This window comes from Limulus polyphemus, unplaced genomic scaffold (assembly GCF_000517525.1).
Source record: "Limulus polyphemus unplaced genomic scaffold, Limulus_polyphemus-2.1.2 Scaffold1719, whole genome shotgun sequence".
Taxonomy (NCBI): Eukaryota; Metazoa; Arthropoda; class Merostomata; order Xiphosura; family Limulidae; genus Limulus; species Limulus polyphemus.
In genome coordinates this window covers 83901-104676 of record NW_013667329.1, presented here as the reverse complement: position 1 = coordinate 104676, position 20776 = coordinate 83901, and the positions used below count along the sequence as shown (strand labels likewise).

Below are 20776 nucleotides of genomic sequence, written 5' to 3'. Positions count from 1 at the left end.
AGAACTACAATGGAAAAATTATAGATTTAACTATATACAACATCTCCACCTCTTCAACTGAAATTTAAAACAATAGAAGTTCTCACAGTTATTCCTTCAGTACATATTTGTTAAAGTTCCTTATAAAAATCAAGCAACAGTTTAAAAAATGAATTGTTTAAGAATGGATTTTCTTTACACTCGCATATTATCAATAACTAATACCATATATATTCACACACACACACACACACACACACAACAAAACAAAACAACATTATAATGAGACTGTCTCCTTATAACGTTGTTTTTGTTTTGTATTAAGTTCATTATCGTTTTACAGTGCTGATTTAATTGCCTATTGACAATTAATGTATTTAATAGCATTAGAATTATTGATTTATATATATATATATATGTGTGTGTGTGTGTGTGTGTGTGTAGTTTTGAGAAACACTGCTCATAAACAAGAGCAAGAAGCAATCAACATGGTGGTATGTATAACACACTTTTCTGTTTCTATGAAGAACTCAATTTGCAACTCTCATTTGAGTTGCCTGTAATACGTCAAAATTATAGTTTATATTTTATAAAGCTTGTTAGTGTTAGCATTTTCTTGTTCTTAACATTAGAAAACCCAACTTTCTGTTTGTAAAATGTCAAAACAAAATATAAAAATTATTTTCTTTTAGATTCTGATTGAAATATTGTCAAAACAGTTTACAACAAAGCCATCAAAGAGTAATAAATGACCATATGATTTATGTCTCTCTTTATTGTTTTAAGTAATATATCTGTTATGTGTGAAAAATAACCTAATGACTAATGTTTACCCCATTATTATAATGCACTGGATAAAAATATATCCATGTTATTCAAAAGACGTATCTAAATGTTATACTAATTCTCAGCCTTACCAAATGTTTATATGCCACAGGAGATACCTTCTTCAACAATCCAAACATTATGTCACCATCTAACTGTACAGCTTCCTGGAATATAGAACATGCAAAACAAAATGTATTGATACACAAGTCAGATACTTCAATCACAAAGCTTTCGAGCAATTAAACAAGAAGCAAACAATACTTCTACACTAGATGTATATTCTAACTATACCACTTCCTGGAATGTAAGAAGAAAAAATATATACACATATGCAACTTAGATATTTTAACTGTATAGCTTCTTGTAGTGTAAATAGGAGCAAAAACTAATTGCACATTCTAAATAAGCTTTCATAATATAGGAAGAAAACCAATAGTTTTATAACTATATCTATCTATCTAACTACATCTATTATATATATATTCATATAAATACATACTCCAATACTATTTACATTTTCAAAAACTTTTTATAGTAGTTATATATTTTCATCACAGAACTTTTTCAAAGGTAAACATGTACCCTTACCTAGTGATATTTTCCAACTCTACTGCTTCCCGTCACATAAACACTATTCCTTACACTAGTTACATAATATAACTGTAAAGTTCCATAAATGTAAATCACATTAATTACTCCTGCAGAAACTACATTCCAAATGCACAATTTTCTGGAATGTGAACAAGAAAACAACTACAGAGGGTTCATTACATTATATAAAAATGATTTTGAACACATGACGACAGCCAATATAAAGGTGCAGTGGAACAGAACATATCAGAACTATATGCTGACATTTTGTAGGTAATGTTATGGCACCAAAATCTGACTGCTTTCATACACAAAACATTCCCATCTTCAGACCATAAATACTTGTTCAGATCAGGAATTTAGAACTTCAAAGATGGAAATATCCCTTGTATTTAATGACACTGGAAAACAAAGGAATATGGATCAAAATGGGGAACCAGGACCATCCAGAAAGAGTCCTGCAACAAGCTGTACCCCAGTCATGGTAAGCAAAGTGCATTTTCTTGTAATAGGTAAGATCCCACAAACACAAAGCTCACTGGTAAAAGCTGATCATGCACCCCAAACAATAGCATGCAACATAAGGAAAGGATCTCTGCCTGAAAATGAGGCCAACAGAGTATGAGTTCACGAATATAAGTAATAAGAATTCAAGTCATACCTCCCATTCAACTGTTGCATATATCAAGCAGCTGGACAATGCACTGAGTATTCATGTTACTCCATACAATGACATACCTGTCAAGTTGCTGAATGATGCCTATGTATTTCTGTGTGATCAGACTGTTGAAACAAGCACTGGGAAGCCGTTGTCCCCACACAGGTATTATGGAAAGCATGCAGGAAGGGGTAGTGTTTTGGACATAACAGTCTTATGCCAGAGCCTTTTTCATGGCGACATGATCTGTAACAACATGACGAAGCTTCAAAATCATTTTAACATAACATACTCAACCTCTGTATACCCCCCAAACTAGGTTAACCAATAATTCAGATGTACAGCTTCCAGGAATGTCAATTTTTAGTTTTATTAGTTATATAGCGTTTAAACAAAAATATTTCATGCACAAGTTAGTTGTTCATAATGTACAGGTTTCTGAAATATCAAAAGAAAGAGCAAAACGTATTACTATAATCAAATTATGGAAAACTTTGAAAGTACTAAATTTACACTGGACTGATCACTAGACCCCAAACTTGCTTGAATAAAGAAATATGCAAATGTGAAGGAAGGAACAATGCTAATGCAACTATAGAAGTTCTTAACTGAACTGGTATATAATGACTGAGAACACAGCTTGATCAAACATAATGACCTAGTAATGTAGGAAACAACTTGCATGTCTTGCACAAGGACAACTTGATAGTTAACTCTCTCAAATTCATGTAGAAAACTTATCATTCAATGTCTTTAATAATCTTGTATGTATCTTTCATACAGAAGATAACTTGAATGTTCAGCTTTATAATAAACAGTTACATATCTTTGACAGACAAGAAACAATTTAGTAGTCCAAATCTTAATTACCTGGTATGTAACCCTCATACACAGAAAACAACTTAGCAGTCCAGAACTGTCCAAAACTATAACAACCATGTATGTATCATTCAAAGAAGCAGACATGCAGAGGAAACACCTTTCAGTTCAGAACTATAATAACCAAGTATGTATCTCTCACAACAGAGGAAACAACATTCAGCCCAAAACTAGAATAATGAGGTCTGTATCTCTCACATACCCATGAAACAGCTTCTAGTGCAGAACTATATTAACCAGGTACTTATCTCTCATACACCCAAGAAACAAGTCCCAATCCAGGAATATAATAACCAGGTACTTATCTCTCAAACATCCAGGAAACAATTTCCAGTCTAGAATTATAATAACCAGGTACTTATCTCACAAATGTTCAGGAAACAGTTGCCAGTAAAGAACTATAGTAACCAGGTACTTATCTCTCAAACACCCAGGAAACAGTTTCCAGTCTAAAACTATAATAACCAGGTACTTATCTCTCAAACATCCAGGAAACAATTTCCAGTCTAGAATTATAATAACCAGGTACTTATCTCACAAATGTTCAGGAAACAGTTGCCAGTAAAGAACTATAGTAACCAGGTACTTATCTCTCAAACATCCACAAAACAATTTACAGTCTATAAACTATAATAACCAGGTACTTATCTCACACACTCAGGAAACAGCTTCCAGTCCAGAACTGTAATAACTACTTACTTATCTCTCATACACACAGGAAACACATTACTTTTACAGAACTATAATAACAGATACATATCTTGCACACACAGAGAAAGCAACTTCCAGTCCATGACTATAATAACCAGATATATATATCTCTCTCATACACAGAGGAAACAATTTACCAGTCCAGGACTATAATAACAGATACATGTCTTGCAGAGGAGACAACTTACCAGTCCAGGACTATAATAACCAGGTATATATCTCTCACAGATGGCTACTAAACACCAAAATGCTTGTTCTGCTGGCATGTGCATTAATAATACGGCAGCAACAGGTGCTTGGGCCTGACAATAACCCACTGCCGGATTAAATATAGAGTAGGCCTTCAAGATTCGGAAAAGATCTGCTTGTCTGAAAGATTAAAGTAATATTTTAATAGAAAATGAGTAAGAAATTTTAGGCACTAAATATAGTTTTCAAAAGGAAAATTATAAGTATCATGTATACATGAATATTAATTATTTTTTGAATATTAAACACCTCTACAACAATGATGGTATTAAGAAAAAAGGAAATACACTATATCATCTTATATAGCATATCAGGGAATATTACAATTAAAATACAAAAATTATCTATGTGACTTCAATATATATATTTATTTATTACATATTATTGTTATGTCTAATGCAATGGCTTGCCATGATTTTCATTTTCTATTTAGCAAGGCATACAATAACTATTTAGATGACAGAAAAAAAAATTTTTCTTTAAATGTAGACCTTCATAAATATGCAGACACAAGCTACCTTATTGAACTTTCAAGGATAACAACTGTCAGCTCAATAATGTCATTGTAGTCTATGATGAATTTTGTTTTTCTTCACACATTATTAAATGTAAGAGAAAAAAACATTTTTTAATATATACCTACATAATTCCTCTAGTTTTCCAAATTTTTTATTTCAATAATTTGTTTGGTTAAGTAAATGATAGACTTAAACATTTACAAGCTAGACTACTAGTGAAATATTTTCTTAGTTTATAAGTCATGCATACAGGACCATAAATTTCATTCAACAAGGAACAAGTTACTTTGTCTTATTTACCTCAATATTTGCTGGCTTCTTTTTGTAGTAGAATTCTAATATGTGATAATTTTAAAATTATGGTATTGGTATTTTTATTTGTATTTTCCAAGTTTCTTAAATAGTTTATTTATCAAAATTTATAAATATTTAATATACTTAAAAAAAAAGTACAGACCTTCTAAAACTAGGTGCAACAGTTTGTTTATGAATTGTATTGTTTTATTGGTGTTATAATAAACTGCTAAAGTTGGGCTTACTGTTATGCATTCTGAAAAGTTCAGTTAACTGATGTTTCTTCAATGGGTAAGATGAATTGAGTTATTACCTATATAATCTAAACTCCTTAGCTACCTTAGCAATCATTATGAACAAATTGAAAAGACAGTATACAAAAAATATAGTGGATGATTACAAAAGTTGATGCTCCAGCCACTTACAGATAAAAAAGTGTTCAAACATTTGCTTTTAAATCATGTAAAAATTAGCAAATTTTCTATGCATTCCTGAAGTATAATTCTGTTAGAAGCTAATGTTGTTTTAAATAACTTTTCTGTTCTAAATTATATGTATGGAAACCTGATGTTTTAATACATATATGCTGTGTCTGTATATCACCAGGTCAATAGTCAGGTCTACTAAAAACCATGAAAATAATGTGAACATTAGTATAAATAGGTACACAAGTTTCTATAATCTTAATTAGGTTAGTGTTTGAAACCACTATTTTCTTTAATAAAGCAGGTATAACAGATGTACTACTTTAGAAATTATTAAGATAGAACTTAAATCTTCAAAAAGGCAAAAGTCTGTAACTTACAATTTAAATGAAATCTAAAAACTCTGTGTAGTAAGACTGATTCTAATCACTATAATTTCACATTTTACAAGTACTGATATGAATTACTATGTATCAGCAAAATATTTTCCAAGAAGAACAAGTTCATACAAAGGATGATATTAGGATACCTCACTTTTTAATATAAAAATGCTAAAAAATCTAAAAAGTGCAAAATATTTAATTAAGAATTAGACAAACGAAGTTTTTCATAATAAAATACAAAATCTAAAGTTTCTCACAGGAAAAGCAAGAAATGGTGTAAATTAAATGAAGTTCATGACATGTTTCATACCATGTTACTACTGTTCTTCCAATATTCAACCAATGTGTTTGTTTTATACAGTTATTCAAAGAAGTTTTACAGTTTTCACTTCAAATGATTTTTAATATGCTTGACTTGCTATTAAACAGAGAGGACTAGACAGCTATGTGCAATGACAGTTTGGGTCCCTAAAGTATACTATATATGAAAGTCAAGAAAGATTTTCAATATTAAGAAAATTCAATAAAATTTAGTAAAACAGAATGTATCTATATATGATATCAACAAACTACAAATTATACTTATATTGTAATGTACGTGAGTGTGTGTGTGTGTGTATATATATATATATATTGTTGAATATGTTGTTTTTTTTGTTGGTGAGTTCTTCAAAACTACATGATGAAAAGAACTCAAGGTCCAGTCCATGTAAATGATAACAAATTGGTATATTTGTTCCTTAATGCTTTTACACTCTCTAGCACTGTGGTAGCTCTTAGGCCACATTTACAAATGACAATAACTTTACTTGTATAAAGTACCTAAATATGCATGAAAGCTAACACAGATCCAAATACTTCACAAAAAATAAAAACACAGTCTGATTCACTCTCCTAGTAAAATCAACTGTACTATCTTCTTGATGCTTCTGATATTTATAATCCACTCTTAGAAAATTTGACATCAAAATCTAGAATATTCTAAGACTACAAAAATAAAGATACACTAAACCGTCCATTAATCAAGTCTTTTTGGTGGTTTTCTCTTCCAAGGCCCATGGTATACATATGGGATGGCATCTTGTCCCTTGTGGAAACTGAGGAAGTCCCAACTGTAGCTCATATTTCTGTCCACTGTCTCCTTTCTGACACAGTAAGTCCTCTTGTAAGCATAAGGAATCCTACCTAACCCAATATTTTTTTTTCAGGCTTTAGGGAACAACCATTTTCCATAAAAGTATTTATGCACTATTCTTGAGCCATCAAATAACTGGTTTTAAGCTCATATCTTATGCCTATGAGTCTTTCAGATGAGTGTTAGACCACACCAGTTCTTGTGGATGCCACATCTTGGACTACACTTCATTATCTTAGGTTGGTAGTCTTTTCTATCATGTGCTCCCTCTTCAACAGTGTTTACACTCTTCATGAGCATGTGGTCTTTGGGATTATGCTTTAACAATTTCCATGATTCTGTTCAGAGTGGTGCATGAATGTAAAATTGTACTCCTAGAGTTTCTGGAGCCATTTACAATTTAGCTTTATGGATTGTGAAAATTCATTAGCCACTTCAATGCTACATGATCTGTCTAGTGTGTAAACATTTGTCCATATGGATGGTGATGAAAATGACTTAGGATTTGAACAACACTTAGTAGCTATTTTCAAGTTGTACAATACCTCCTTTCTGTGACATTCACTGCCTTGCTATAGTAGGCAATTATGTTCTTTTCCATCTTGTACTTCTGACAAAACTGCTCACCCTGCAGAATAACTGGCATCAGTGTGTAAAATGATTGAATCTTCTAGAGTTGGGAATGTCAGTACAGGAGTAGTGGTCAATTCCTTTTTCAGCTTTCTGAATGCTTGTCACAATCAGCAATTCACAGACATAATCAGGATATATAAACATAGCAAGACAAACAAAAGACTTCCACAACAGTCCTTTGCTCTCTTAAAAAAAAAGCAACTGAACTCCTCCAAAAATCATTATGAATCTTCTTAAAAATGTCAAAATTGCATTTATAACACATGTGCTTCTTGCAGCTTGGCCTGAATGATATGGGAGGGAAGGGGGGGGGATTCAAAAGTCCGAGGTTTGATTTTGAATGTTACCAAATTTTCTTACCCTGTCTTTCATATGGAAAAGATAATAAAGCTATCTGCCACTGTAACTGATTTTGAGCTGCTAACTAGAGAGAAATAAACTGGCTCGAAGCACCCACTGCAAAATTTTGGGTTATTTAAGTTTAAATAAAGTTAATATTTTCCCTATTTCAAAATGTATTTTTGATAGATACTTTCCTCTACACTCAGAATAGTTTGAATTCTATGCACATCTTTGCATGCAACTAGCTACCTCTCACCTAAACAGCATGTGTTTAACATGAACTATGCTAGTGCATGATGTCATCATCAAGCAACAATAGCCTTCCACCAGTAGAAGGATGACATAACCTCCTTGAGTAGTAGCTCTTCTAAGCACCTGCGCTTAATTAACTTCATCCTTAAATGAGGCAAGAAGAAATTGCATCAGAAATTGGTGGATGGGTGGATAGGTTTGCAGAGGTGCGTATCTATCGGAAATTCATTTCAGGTAAGGTAAAATTTAACTTATGGAATGATACCTTACCTCCACAGTACAAATATTAAACATAGATGAACTCCCTTTAGAAAGCACCCAAAGGGAAAGCTCATAAAGTGTGACACTTTATGGCAGGGGCTCCATGGAGGCACATCAGAGTGAGAGCATATCTTGTCTCAACCAAAGTATACTCTAAGCACAGAAGGAAAGGGAATGAAAGGCAAAACAGCTTTAAGTGTTGTAGGGATGGGAAGAATACTTGCATGATCAACTGAGCACTAGCATGCTAGGGGTCAGCGATCCAGTAAGTGTAGTGTGGTTAAGGTGCAATCAGATCGTATGATGTGTATCTGACTTGACTCAACTGGACAGAGACAGGGCAAATAACCCATCCTGCTGCAGTTGGAGAACACACTAACTGACAGTGCCACCACTGCTCTACTTCCCACTGAAATGTGCTGTACACAAACAGAAAGGAAATCTCCAACGTGCATAATATGAATGGGGATGAAGGTTCCTTCTTTATGTAGCAAGAGAACACTTTGCCCCATCAGGTTGGCCAAAACACAAAGAAACTGGCATATTATATAATAGGGGGTGACCTGCACTATAATAGCATGGTCATTACTGTCCTACTTCTCACAGCATTGTTTTGCCCACTTGGATTCTCCTCATAGGGATTGCACAATTGGTGAGAAACTCTCCAACTCAACTACCCCAGTGGCTAAAAACTAAGAAGTGGCAAAGGTCTCCTGTATTCCACTTGAAGAAGGGGGAAATTCATGTTTGAGAGACCCAGAGAAGTGCCCGAATACCTACTGAATGCCTGCCAGAAAGATCTCTTATTGGAGACAGTGCAACGGGTGACCATAAAACCATATATTTAATAGCTGGGATGTGTGAACTAAAGAAGTAGGCAGTCACTTCCATGGTGCTGGCTTTTTTCAGGATCACCCATAGAAGATACAGCCTGGACTGGGCAACTGAGTAATTTTAATATCATAAAGATACCTCTAGTGGTCTTGCGGAACATCCCATATAAACAGTGGGCACTGGTAGAGCCAGGACAGATGATCTGAGTGCTTTCTGTCAAGCATGTTCCCATTTCCTTCCTCTTCTCATGGATCAGCTGGACATGATCCACTTTGATAATTCCACAGTCATTTCTTATATCAACTGTTGTGGGGGGGGGGTCCCATTTCAGGACTCTTTGCTTCTATACATTGGACCTGTTATTTTGGGTTCCCTTCAGATTCCTTTCATGGCTTGTCATATGCTCTGAACTTGGTAGCAAAATTTCTCTCTCTCGGCTGGACAAGATTCTACCCATGGAGTGGTCTCTCCCCTCTAAGGTTTTACATAGGGTTTGCTCTCAGTTGGGCATGTCTTCAACATCAAACTTCCCTCTCTTCTGGTGCACAATTCCTCATCCTTCACTTTATATCATGGTAACTTGGCATCTTTTCACTAGATAATTCAGACAGTAAGAGCCATAACATTCTTATGAACACAATATTCATCTCTTTATCTCATATTGTTAATATTCAGAACTAATGTCTGTAAGAGAGGACTAACAACTCACCAATAGTTTTCCCTGGTGCAGAAGGATTCTTTGTGTGAACTAGAAATAAAGTACAATGGCAATATTATGTCCAGGAACCAGACATTCCATAGATGGACAAGTTCTCCCATACTGCCAAAAAAGCCTATCAGCATTTCCATGTTGGCAGCCTAGTTGGTGCTGTACAGTAAAATTGTGCTCCTCTAACACTGTGATCCAATGTGCATCATACCATCTTGTTCTCTATAGGTCATAAGCCATTTCAAGGATGCCAGAAATGTCTATAATACAAAGTAAGTTTAAGAAAGCTTCAGAATTTTTTCCTACTTGTAGGTTCAAGCCAGTCTACTACTCCACTCTCAAGACACTCCTTCCTACTTACTATATTTCTGGTAAACTCTAGATGTGTCCACATGAGGAAACATTTCTGTGGCCTCAGTTTAAGTATTCTTGTCACTAATAGTGAAATACCATGCCTAGGTTTGCAAAGGCAGCCTGGAATGTTCATGTGACCAAGAACCAGAATAACATCAATGTAAATCAGATAACATTTCTGTTGAAAACCATGTATTATGAGATCCATTAGCCACTCAAAAGTACCTGGTTTATTACAAAGTCCAAACAACATGATGCTTTCTCCAACCAGCTCAACTTGCTAGTAGCCAGAGGTGAGTTTTATGGACTTATACAAGCAGGATCCTTCCAAAACATTCACCTGTGTGCAGCAATGAAAATGTGTCCACACAGAACCTCAGAGCACCTCCTTTCTTTTATATGATAACTACTGGTGATAGCCAAATACGCTCTGAAGGTTGAATAATCCCATGCTTCAACATCTGATGTATCCCAGCACTAGCTATACCTGTGGTGCAACAAGGAAGCTTACATGGCAGTTGCTTTATAGGGCATGCACCTCTGATATGTATATGATGCTGGGGAGGGTCAATTTTTCTCAACCATCTGTTCTAACAAATACATCAGCAAAACCCATCAGAAATATCCTGAGTTCTCTCTGCTGATCTGAAATGAGATAAGCTGCATAACGTTTCATCAGTGAACACACATGTGTTGGTAACCGTGTACTCAGTAACACTAGCTGAACTATTAGTTTCAACTACTTTTCCATACACCACAACTACTATCGTTCAAATCAGAATCTCCACTGTTTTTTTTCTCCCTAATTACAAACCATAACCAGTACATACATTTTGCTGTCAGATACCAAACCATTTAAGGAAGCATGGTGTTTCAGGTGTTGTTTCAACCATGTTAGTTGGTGCTAATACCTCAGTTTGTGTTCACAGTTCACTTAGAAACACTACCTGAGTATTAGTGAGAATTAGATGGTATTTTAATGGCTTCATTTATATATATATACACATATACACACACTTATTCAATCCTAAAATCTTCAGCATATTTTAGTTGGCACTTTATGGTTTTACCACAGATTTTTCAGTTTATTTGATACATAGGCTCTGCTAGGTAACGTCTGAAGGAAATCTAAACTTAAAATACCAATTATTGAACTGAGATTTGTTATTACAACTCTCACACACTTAATGATGGTGCCAACAATGATGCAGAGTTAGCTGGTTACCATCTGTGAGGAAAAAGTTTGTTAGTTACTAGCCAGAGTAATGGTTTACATGACAGTGACAGATACACCACGAGATCAAGCAGTTTTAATTGAACCAGCATTAACTAAAAATTCCACCTCAGGTCCATGTAATTTTATATGCACATACCGAGTAATTCTCAGCCCTGTGGATGTTATCTCAACCACATAGTAAAAAACAGACAGACAGCTGGTTTATAAGTGGCTACGCCATAACTGAGGTTCACTAGTTTAAATTAGTAGACCTTACAGTATTCACCACCTGCCTTTTCTCCCAAGCTTGTTGTTGATTATTTGGCCTATTCTTTGAGTATTTAGGCAACTTACTTTGTAGGTACAGGAACTGATCAAGTGACTAAATTGTCCATAGCTACAGCATATGTTCCTTCTATCATCTCATAGATAAAACACCTCTCCATATGCATCAATGACACAGCCAATGGGGCTGGTTTGAGATACCCGGTGACCACTCAGGCCAAGCTGAATCACAGTATGGTGTTTACTGATGTGATGCTATCTGTTGCAGCTTTCGATAATGTAAGATCAGTGCACTCGAGTACCATGTTTCTTGCAGAGCCACTGCAGATCTCTTTTGTTCTGGCAATTTAGTTAGTCAGAATTTCTTACTACATTGCCACAGAAATTGTTTCAGTTCAAGTCATGATGTCTCTAATACCTAAGTGATACTGCACAGATTTGTCAAGGAGTCTCTTCATAAATTTATCAACCAAAATATCCTCTCAATCTACTGTCACTGTGTTGGGGTAAGCTTTAGTTTAGTGGGTAAACATAGCAGCTTATGGGCATATTCAGCTATGTTTTTGTGGGAACTATGTTTACAAGCCTGGTAGATGGCTTGGTTTTCTACAAGGTCAAATCTCTGATGCAACACTGTGACTATGGTTTCCCAGCTGCAGTGAATTAGGTTCCAGATATTAAATGGCTAAACTATCTAAACTTAGTAGAAGATGCTGTATTATTTGTCCTCGGGTCTAGAAATTCTATGTGGCCATCTGGCATTTTGAAACTGCTTAAGGAAGCAATCTAAACTTTTCCTTTTCTGATCTTTTAAAAGATGGATAAATGATATGTTTCACCTTACCAATTCCTACTGGTTGTAACAAGGGCAACCTACCATCATATATGTTAAAATGACTGTGGAGCCAGTGTCAGTACTGGCATTGCTTTTCTCTATTGGCTGGCATTCTTGCATCTTCCCAAATGAAAGAAGGGAAGTAAATGTTAAAGGAGAGGTGAGTTTATCCTTGTATTTGGGCATTCAAAAATATGATAAGAAAGGCTGATTCATACCCAAATGAACTCAAGATAAAAGACATTAAATTCCAACTACAAGAAAGCCTTACAAAGTAAATTCTTTGTATGTGGTAATTCAAGGCTACACCTGAACACAGTTGTCTGTCTCCATAAAATGAGAGGGTCATGCATCTAACATGCAGTGATTTGTAACAAGTGGAATAAAAAAGACAAAACATGGTCACTTTATTTTTACTTAAAGCAAAGGCAACTGAAGTATATGGTAATTGTTAAAGTGGTAGAACTGCTGTAGATAAAATGAGGAAAGCTAATTGGTTGCACACATGATAAGCAAATAGAAATACAATATGACAAAAATGGAGTTTTCACAGCAAGCCTCAAGATGAACTGAACTTCTCAAAGGTCAGAGTCAATGCTGCTAAACAAGTACCAAAATAACTTTACAACACATTTTCCTTGTAGCTGGCCAATCAGAAAAGGGCACCAAGATGTGTAAATATCTCTGCTCTAAGTGAAAACTACAAGATATCCCCTAAACACAAGGTGAAAAAGGAGATAATGCAACTGTCCCATGAAACAGTAGATAAGTTCCTTGAATGGTCAAGCTATAAATAATTTACACCTCAGGTTGAGTTTATCATGTGAACTCTACTATATTTAGTGTGTTCAAAAATCAGACTTAGGGAAATTTAGAAATTTTGTAAATAGGAAATATGTATTATGAAGAAGTATAATATTTGCATACTATATGTGGATAACACTTCTAGAAACACAGCTAGTTAAAAGACATAACTAAAAGAGTTCAAGAAACAAGACATTTGTTACTACATTCAGTAAATCAGAGAATAAACAAGTTATACTTGCAAAGCAGGAACAATACCTAAGAAAGGAAAACAAATAACAAAATATTAAATATCTTAATTGTGGTTTTTAAGGCTACATTACTAGAGATATTCAGATACACAGCTTTGATTATGGTTTACATGGTAATAAGAGTTGTGATTTAACAAATATAACAAGGTCACAAATTTAAAATAAAAAGCTCATAAAGAAGATGCAAGTAAAGCTAAGATCTGAGATAATCAGAGAACATAAACCAAACTGTTTAAGTAATAATGGTTAAGAAGTCAAGCATTCATAATGTCAATGAGATTTCTTCAGTAATAGTTACTGTACAAATAGCAAATATAAATGTTAATTATTAGCTGGCACAGGAATTTAAGTGCAGAATTAATAAGGGAAATCCAACCCTGTTAGATGTAGAAAATTTAGTGAGACTATGTTAATTTCCATTACTGGACAAGCAGTTAAAGCTTTAGGAAATTTGCAACGTACCTTAGCATTAATTTTACTTCTATGAACAGATACACTGTAGCTTTAGAAACAGAATCCGAGGTACAAACTTTCTAAGAAAATATTAAACTGATATATTCATGACCAGCAGTAATCTATGTATCAAAATAGAAACAATGGGTTTCAGATGATTTACATCTTCAAATTAATATGCAAATCCACAGACTTGGGATCATTTAGGGTCAACAAAATTGTATGACCAAATGCCTGAACTAATATATGATTCTATATCTGAAGAGCAGTTCACTAAAACAAAAGATTAGAAGTCAAAGTTAACAATAACAATAAAACAAAAAGAAACTACAACTCTTTGTAGTAACACAATATGCAGAAAAGTCAGAATGGTAGTAGATACAAGTGGCACAAGAAAAATAAGGTTGATGCCAACAAGGAGAAAAATGCTAAGCCTACTTGTGATAAAATTGGAGTAGCTGTGCAACAAATGGTTGTAAATAAAGCAGCAAGTGAATATACAATGAGGTAAAATAAAAGCAAAGAGCACTAAACATGTATATAATCACACAAGAAGGGAGAAAATTTGGTGTGAGAGGAGTGCCAAAGGCATCAATCATTGGCTTGCCTAACTGGAAATAAATTCAACAAAAGACTTGATGATTAGAAGTGATCACTCTGTAGGAAGAATGTCTGATTGAGAAAGACAATCCACCACTAAGTTCAAAACCCTCAGGAAATGACAGGTGGTTAGATGAACCTGATGTAAGTGGGCCCAAAACTGAAAGTCCAAGGTGCATAAGCAAAGGGCTCTGAAGTGAGTCACATGTAGAAGAATGATATGGGAAACGATCAGAATTATTGAAGTAGATCATAAGAAAGTGGTCCACAAGTAAAGGTAGGAAATAGGAGCATGCTGAATGTGTGACCAAGAGTTCCAGAACACTGATGTGGAAAGGACATTTCACATGAGACCAAACTGTTGAGGTTGTGGAGTCATCCATAAATATGCTCCAACCTGTATGAGATTGTATCAGTGAAAATCTGGACGAGGGAGTAGCAACGAAATGCTGATCATAGCATTGGCAAGATTTGGCCACCAAGACAGATCCTTGAGAAAAGAAGGTGGCAACATCACAAGAGAGGACAGAGGATTGTGGGAGATGTTCCTTTGGACACTAAGTATCCAATGAACATGCCTTATATGAGCTCGGCCTACAGGGACAAAATGTTTGAGAGTCCACAAAAGAGATAGTACCTCTTGTACAGGAATGATAGATAAGGTAACAGTTGAGGTAACCAGATGCTTTATGAGAAAAAACTGAGACCAATGGAGTTGAGAGCTGAAAGAGACTCTAAGGTGAACTAAGTACTGGGTTGGAGTGAGAAATGACATGGCTGAGAAGGAGGTCTCCTGAAAAGAGGCAAGGAGGAGCAATAGTGGAAATAAAGTCCAATACTTGTGGATGTAGCAAGCAAATGCTCCAATATGAGTCAATTGAATACATAAGGAGATGAAGCAATGTCAAAGCAGAGAACTTGAAACTAGTAAACTTCATCCCGGAGAATAAATTGAAAAAAACATTTGGAGGACTGGGCAATTGGAATATGTGGAAAAGATGCCTGAGATGTTGACCTTGGTCATCCATGGGGGGGTGGGGGTGGGTGTTAGGATCACCAAAGAGGGGAAAAATCTCACACAATATAGTGGTTTACAAAAAAAGGTCATCAATGGAACCAAAAAGACAAACATAAAACCAGGGAGAAAGGCAAAGAACCTCCTTGATAGCTCTCTTGTCCAAAAGATCCAATACTGCAGCCTCAAAATGCAGAAGGTGCTGAGGACAGAAAGGAGGAGGGGAAGGAACAGGAAACAAAGAAGGAAAAGATGAGGAACTGGTAAACCTGAAATGAACAACTGAACAGCTATAACTGGAGTCCACAGGTCTGCAGAAAGAAACAAGACATACCTCTATGGATTCTGAGTCAATAATGTACAAAGGGGTAGTCAATTCAAAAGGAAGGGGGGAACAGCAAGAAGTACTGGGACAAGAGTTGGGAAAAGATAGGTGAAAGGTTCATGGGGTTAGGAAACATGCTTAGATTCATGATGTTGGGAGAGATGAGACTTCAAGGAAGAAGAGGAGGACTGGTGTTAGGCAGCCTAAGTCCAAGTCTCCATGTTGTTATGTACACCACTGAAGACTTCAGGGCAAAGAAAAAGAGCCAGATGAAAGTAAGAGGCAAGAATGGGGAAGACCAACATCGGAGAGAAAAGTGTCACATTCCAGAAGGTCCCCACAACAAGGGAATTAAGTAAGCAGAGACAAAACCCTGGTCAAGGTATTGAAAAGTACCAGCCATAGATCTCTAGGAAAACTATCAGGATCATGATGCAGGGCTGCAGAGAGGAGATGAAGAGAAGACAAGTAATGAAGGAGATAAGTAATAAAGAGGCAAAAGCAGAATAATTTATCATTAGAAGGATTTATGGGAAACAAATAAAAGGGATTCCAGGGATTAGAAATCCAAGAATGGAAGAGAAGAACTGCCATAAGCCATGGCAAAGGAATCCTGGAGTCAAGGAGGATGAAGTATTTGAAAGTGTGAATGAAGCTGATCCAGAAATGTGTCAGAATGTACATCTGTCTGGAGAATAAGGTAAAACAAATAATCCTGACCAAAAGAGGCACATAGTAAATAACAAAAACAATCAAATGACATAGATGAAAGAGAAAGTAAAGAAAAATTATAAGAAATCAAATTCATAAAGAAATTTGGAGGAGGAACATTGTCCTCTACAGGTAAAGAGGAGCCTTATGGAAGCACAAGAGGATGAAAGAGCTATCAACATTGCCATCCTCATGGTCAGGTTCAGTTTCCTATGTTGGGACAGGGAGATGAGACAATAAAGGACTTACCAAACCTACAGCATGTTTAACAATGGCAGTAACATACTCCAAAGACAATGAGCCTCCAGTGGACAGAGACAAAGTAGAGTTAGTGTTAGCAACATCACCAGAACCTCAGGAGAAATTAGTACTCATGATCACTTAATAATTCATTGCTATTAATGGAATTCTCCAGATCTCCAGGCAATGTTGGTTGAAATAAAGTAAAGTGAGTGAAAGTTAACACTGGAATACAAGCAGTGCAAATTTCACTACAATGAATAAATAGAACATATAGTGCAAGGCTTGTGGTATCTGCAAAATCTCAAAGGCAGACATGACAAGCAGTCAGGTTATAAATCAGTGATTTCAAGGTTTATGTCTTTGTTTCTAGTATTAATTAATATGAAGATAAAAAGTTAAAACAATTAATTCAATTTTGCTTAAAAAGCCATTGTTTACATAGTCATACCACTTGGATTTTTGTTTATTTTAGACATCAGTAATACAAAAAACATCCTTTTCATGAGAATTCTAGTTTGTAAACAATGAAAAATCGATTTTGTACCTTCTATAAGTTATAAGAGCTGCAAATGTCTTAAGTAATACTAACTTTGATGAAAAGATACCTCTAAAATCTAGAGAAATTGTTAGCATCTCTAGAAAAAGCCAAGACATAAAAAATTATTACAGCTATGTTTAACTGACATTCATATTATTGTATTAGCTTACAAACAGTTAATTATTGGATGATGCTATAACCAGATTGCTGTAAACTCCAGCTGTGTTGATTTCAGAAAACCTGAATAAAGATTTTACCTTAATTATTAGACCAGTGAAATAAAATCTGACCCATAATGCTTCTTTTTGATACTATATGGTTGTGTAAAGATATCTGGCTGTTGTTGTTTTTTTTCAGTTAATTTCTGAAAGAAAAGAAAATGGGGTGGGGTCTGGACCCCTCATCTACATCCATGGCTGTTTATAAAGCATTAAAGAATACATTTACATTATTATAAACATGACCTGATGTCAAAAAACAACAATCAAACAGTAAATTTACACTTTATTTAACATTTAAATAGCTTAAGAGTTGGCAGTGGGTGCTTCCAGTCAGCTGTCTTAAATCTAGTCAGCAGTTCAAAATTAATGACAGTGGCAAATACCCTTAGAAGCCTTGCAATAACAAACACAGTTTGGTGGCAATGGGTATTGAACCCAAGACTCTCAAAATATAACCTACCCCCAAGTTAACAGGCCAGGTTGGCTAAAGCAGAAGAACCTTGTATATTCTAGATATATGTAGTTTTTACATAACACATGGTCAACAAAGTTGTCAAGTTACTTTTGTTCTAACAAGTCATTGTTTTGTATCATTCCTATGATATTACACCAGTTTTTCCTGTGGGGAAGCTAGCCGTAAAGTTGCACTTGGGTAAGAAAGTAGACAGCTGTTTTCTCCAATGATAGGATAGGTAAAATTTGAGGTTACAACTTCCCTTATTTTCTAATAGGAAATATTTAGTTAAGTGGTAGTGTTATTCACCCTGGGAAAGTATGATGTTGTAAGTTTAAGTATATTATATGATGCTTTCTCAGTCTGCAACAAGATTATGGCATTGGAGAATTACAGAGTAAATAAATTTCATAGAGAATATCTGCATAATTCATAGATTTTGTACAGGTACACAGAACTACAAAGATTACAAGCTAGCATTCTCCAGTAAAGGAGAACATCCTTAATGTCAACATACACACTGATATCTTGCATTATTAAACAAAGATAATTTTTACTATGTGTTTACAAATATGTCCAGTCTCTTTCTTTTCACACACTAGGTTAGTTTCAGAGAAATACATAATTACTTTGCAACATTTCCTGGTCAAATCTCCTGCTATTTAGCAAACCTATTTTATTCACTCTTGGAAGAAATCGATCTCCCCTTAGAATACCACATAATATTCTTGTAGCTTTCAGACAGGCACACTAAACATATAATATAAAACTATTATCAGGTACAAAAATCAAATCAAAAGAAACTATAAAAAAATTCTGTACTTTGGTCTTAAGTCTTCAAAACTTTGCATATGGATCCTTTGTTCACCCTATGTGAACTCTGGCTGACTAATATGTCAGCAACACAAAATTTATTGCTTGTACCACTTTGTTAACTCCATAGTAATGTAGATATATTATTATCTGTTCTATCCAACCATTTCCCACCTTAGTCTCTAGCTATTTTAATAGTTGAGTTACTTTAGGAGAGGTTAGACTTATTACCAATACATGACAAATGAGGTCTTTGACATTATAAAATCACAGATAGAGCAGTAAATTATGTGAAAAACCAGACATGGTCCATTATTTTGTCAAAGGAAAATAGTTTCTTAGTATATATAAACTTAAGTTTTAGTATTAACAGAAAAATTCTACAAAACTTTCTAAACATGCTATTTACAGATAAGACTATGGAGCTGCACAGAAATGAAAGTTGGAACAATTTTTTCCATTTTATTTATAAGCTAAATGAATATTACATAATTCTAAAACACCACTTCTAAAATATTATTGAGGAAGTATTATTGAAACACAATCAGAATTATGTTTTTAGTTAAATTTTGTTAACTTAACACCAGAGAAACTATAACTTGCAAGCAGAATAAAAAATGGGAGAGATGAGATTGTATTTACTTGTAAGTAATTTTGATGTTTGAAGTTATCATAAAAATATGTGCTAATGACATTAGTGACCCACAGTAATTTGTTTATGAATATTTAGTTTTAAGCCATGCTCATGCATATTTAAGTCATAATTAGGATTTTATTTAAGCAAAGACTTCGTTAAAAATAATTTCCAAAACAAGATTCAAATAAAAAGCATAGTAAATAAAGAAGGAAATAGTTATTCTTCCAGTTACTTAACTTAAGTTACACAAACAATACTAAAAAATGGTCCATGTATCTAAAAAACAGTCTTATACATGTCAAATGTTATTTTTTTACATATTTTTTCAAATTAAAATGTTTGCGTGTCAACACAAAAAATGTGATAATTCTTCTATAAACATGCAGTTAGAGTATTTTTGTATCAATAATGGAATAGTTTAAGGAAATTATGCCTAATGCCAGGAAATCAGTGGTATCTTTGTGTTAAAAAAAAGAAAAAAAAAAACATGAGAACTTCCTCAATCATCCAAAATATGAATTGCTTACAAAATACAAAGTATAAAATGGATGAAATACAATTTCATTCTTGAGGCAATAGCTTTAACTTACCCATGCCCTTGTTTGTTAACAAACATCTCATGGAAAGGAAACTGTCTATGTAAATCTTTCTTTATGTCTTCAACAAATTTGGGATCACCAGACTGGCGGTCCATTTCCTGCTGATGCAACACAGATTTAATTTTCAAAAAAGCATAGAGAATGTCGTTTTTTGTTCAGTAATTTGTGTATTATTACATCATAAAATTGATAATTTTGTCACACCTTACTTCACTCACTCCATATGGATTTTCCAGTAAGAAGAGTACAACTGCATTTACAAAGCACAAAGCCTCAGTCAATTTATGAGACATCAAAACTCATGATGCACAAAAAATATATTATCAGTCTTATTACGATGTAATACCATGAAAACTACCAGAAAAGACCCTACCTTCTCTCTCTGACTTTCAAGGTTGATTTACCAATCAACTTTACAAATGCTAATAATCATGTTTATAACCAATAAGCCTCACTACAGATATTTGGTTTTGGCACCAATAGAATAATGATCTTTCAGTGTTTCTTTGTATGGAAACATCATATTTCTGCTCTGAAAATGTGTTCATTTTAGAACACAAAAAATATATCGTTCACTATAGTTTATCTGACTTTCTAATTTATTTATAAGTAGATTAAAAAGTCAGATAAACTATAGTGAATGATATATTTTTTGTGTTCTAAAATGAATATTTGAAAGCTGAACAAATTATTTTTTTGAATACCCAAATAAGTGAGACTCAAAGAAGCTTAGGAACAGCT

The 20776-nt window shown here is 34.4% G+C and overlaps 1 protein-coding gene across 3 annotated transcripts in view; it reads right to left on the bottom strand.

Annotated features, from left to right (window-relative positions):
- LOC106464687 (TBC1 domain family member 10A-like) overlaps nt 1-20776 on the bottom strand; it is a 134034-nt gene that overhangs the window by 62138 nt on the left and 51120 nt on the right. For all 3 annotated transcript variants that reach the window (XM_013924843.2, XM_022392456.1, XM_022392455.1), the window contains exons 5-7: nt 20027-20133; nt 3835-4015; nt 897-971 (exon numbers count right to left, since the gene is read on the bottom strand). In XM_013924843.2, coding sequence (XP_013780297.1) covers nt 897-971; nt 3835-4015; nt 20027-20133 — 363 coding nt within the window. The remainder of the gene's footprint in view (nt 1-896; nt 972-3834; nt 4016-20026; nt 20134-20776) is intronic.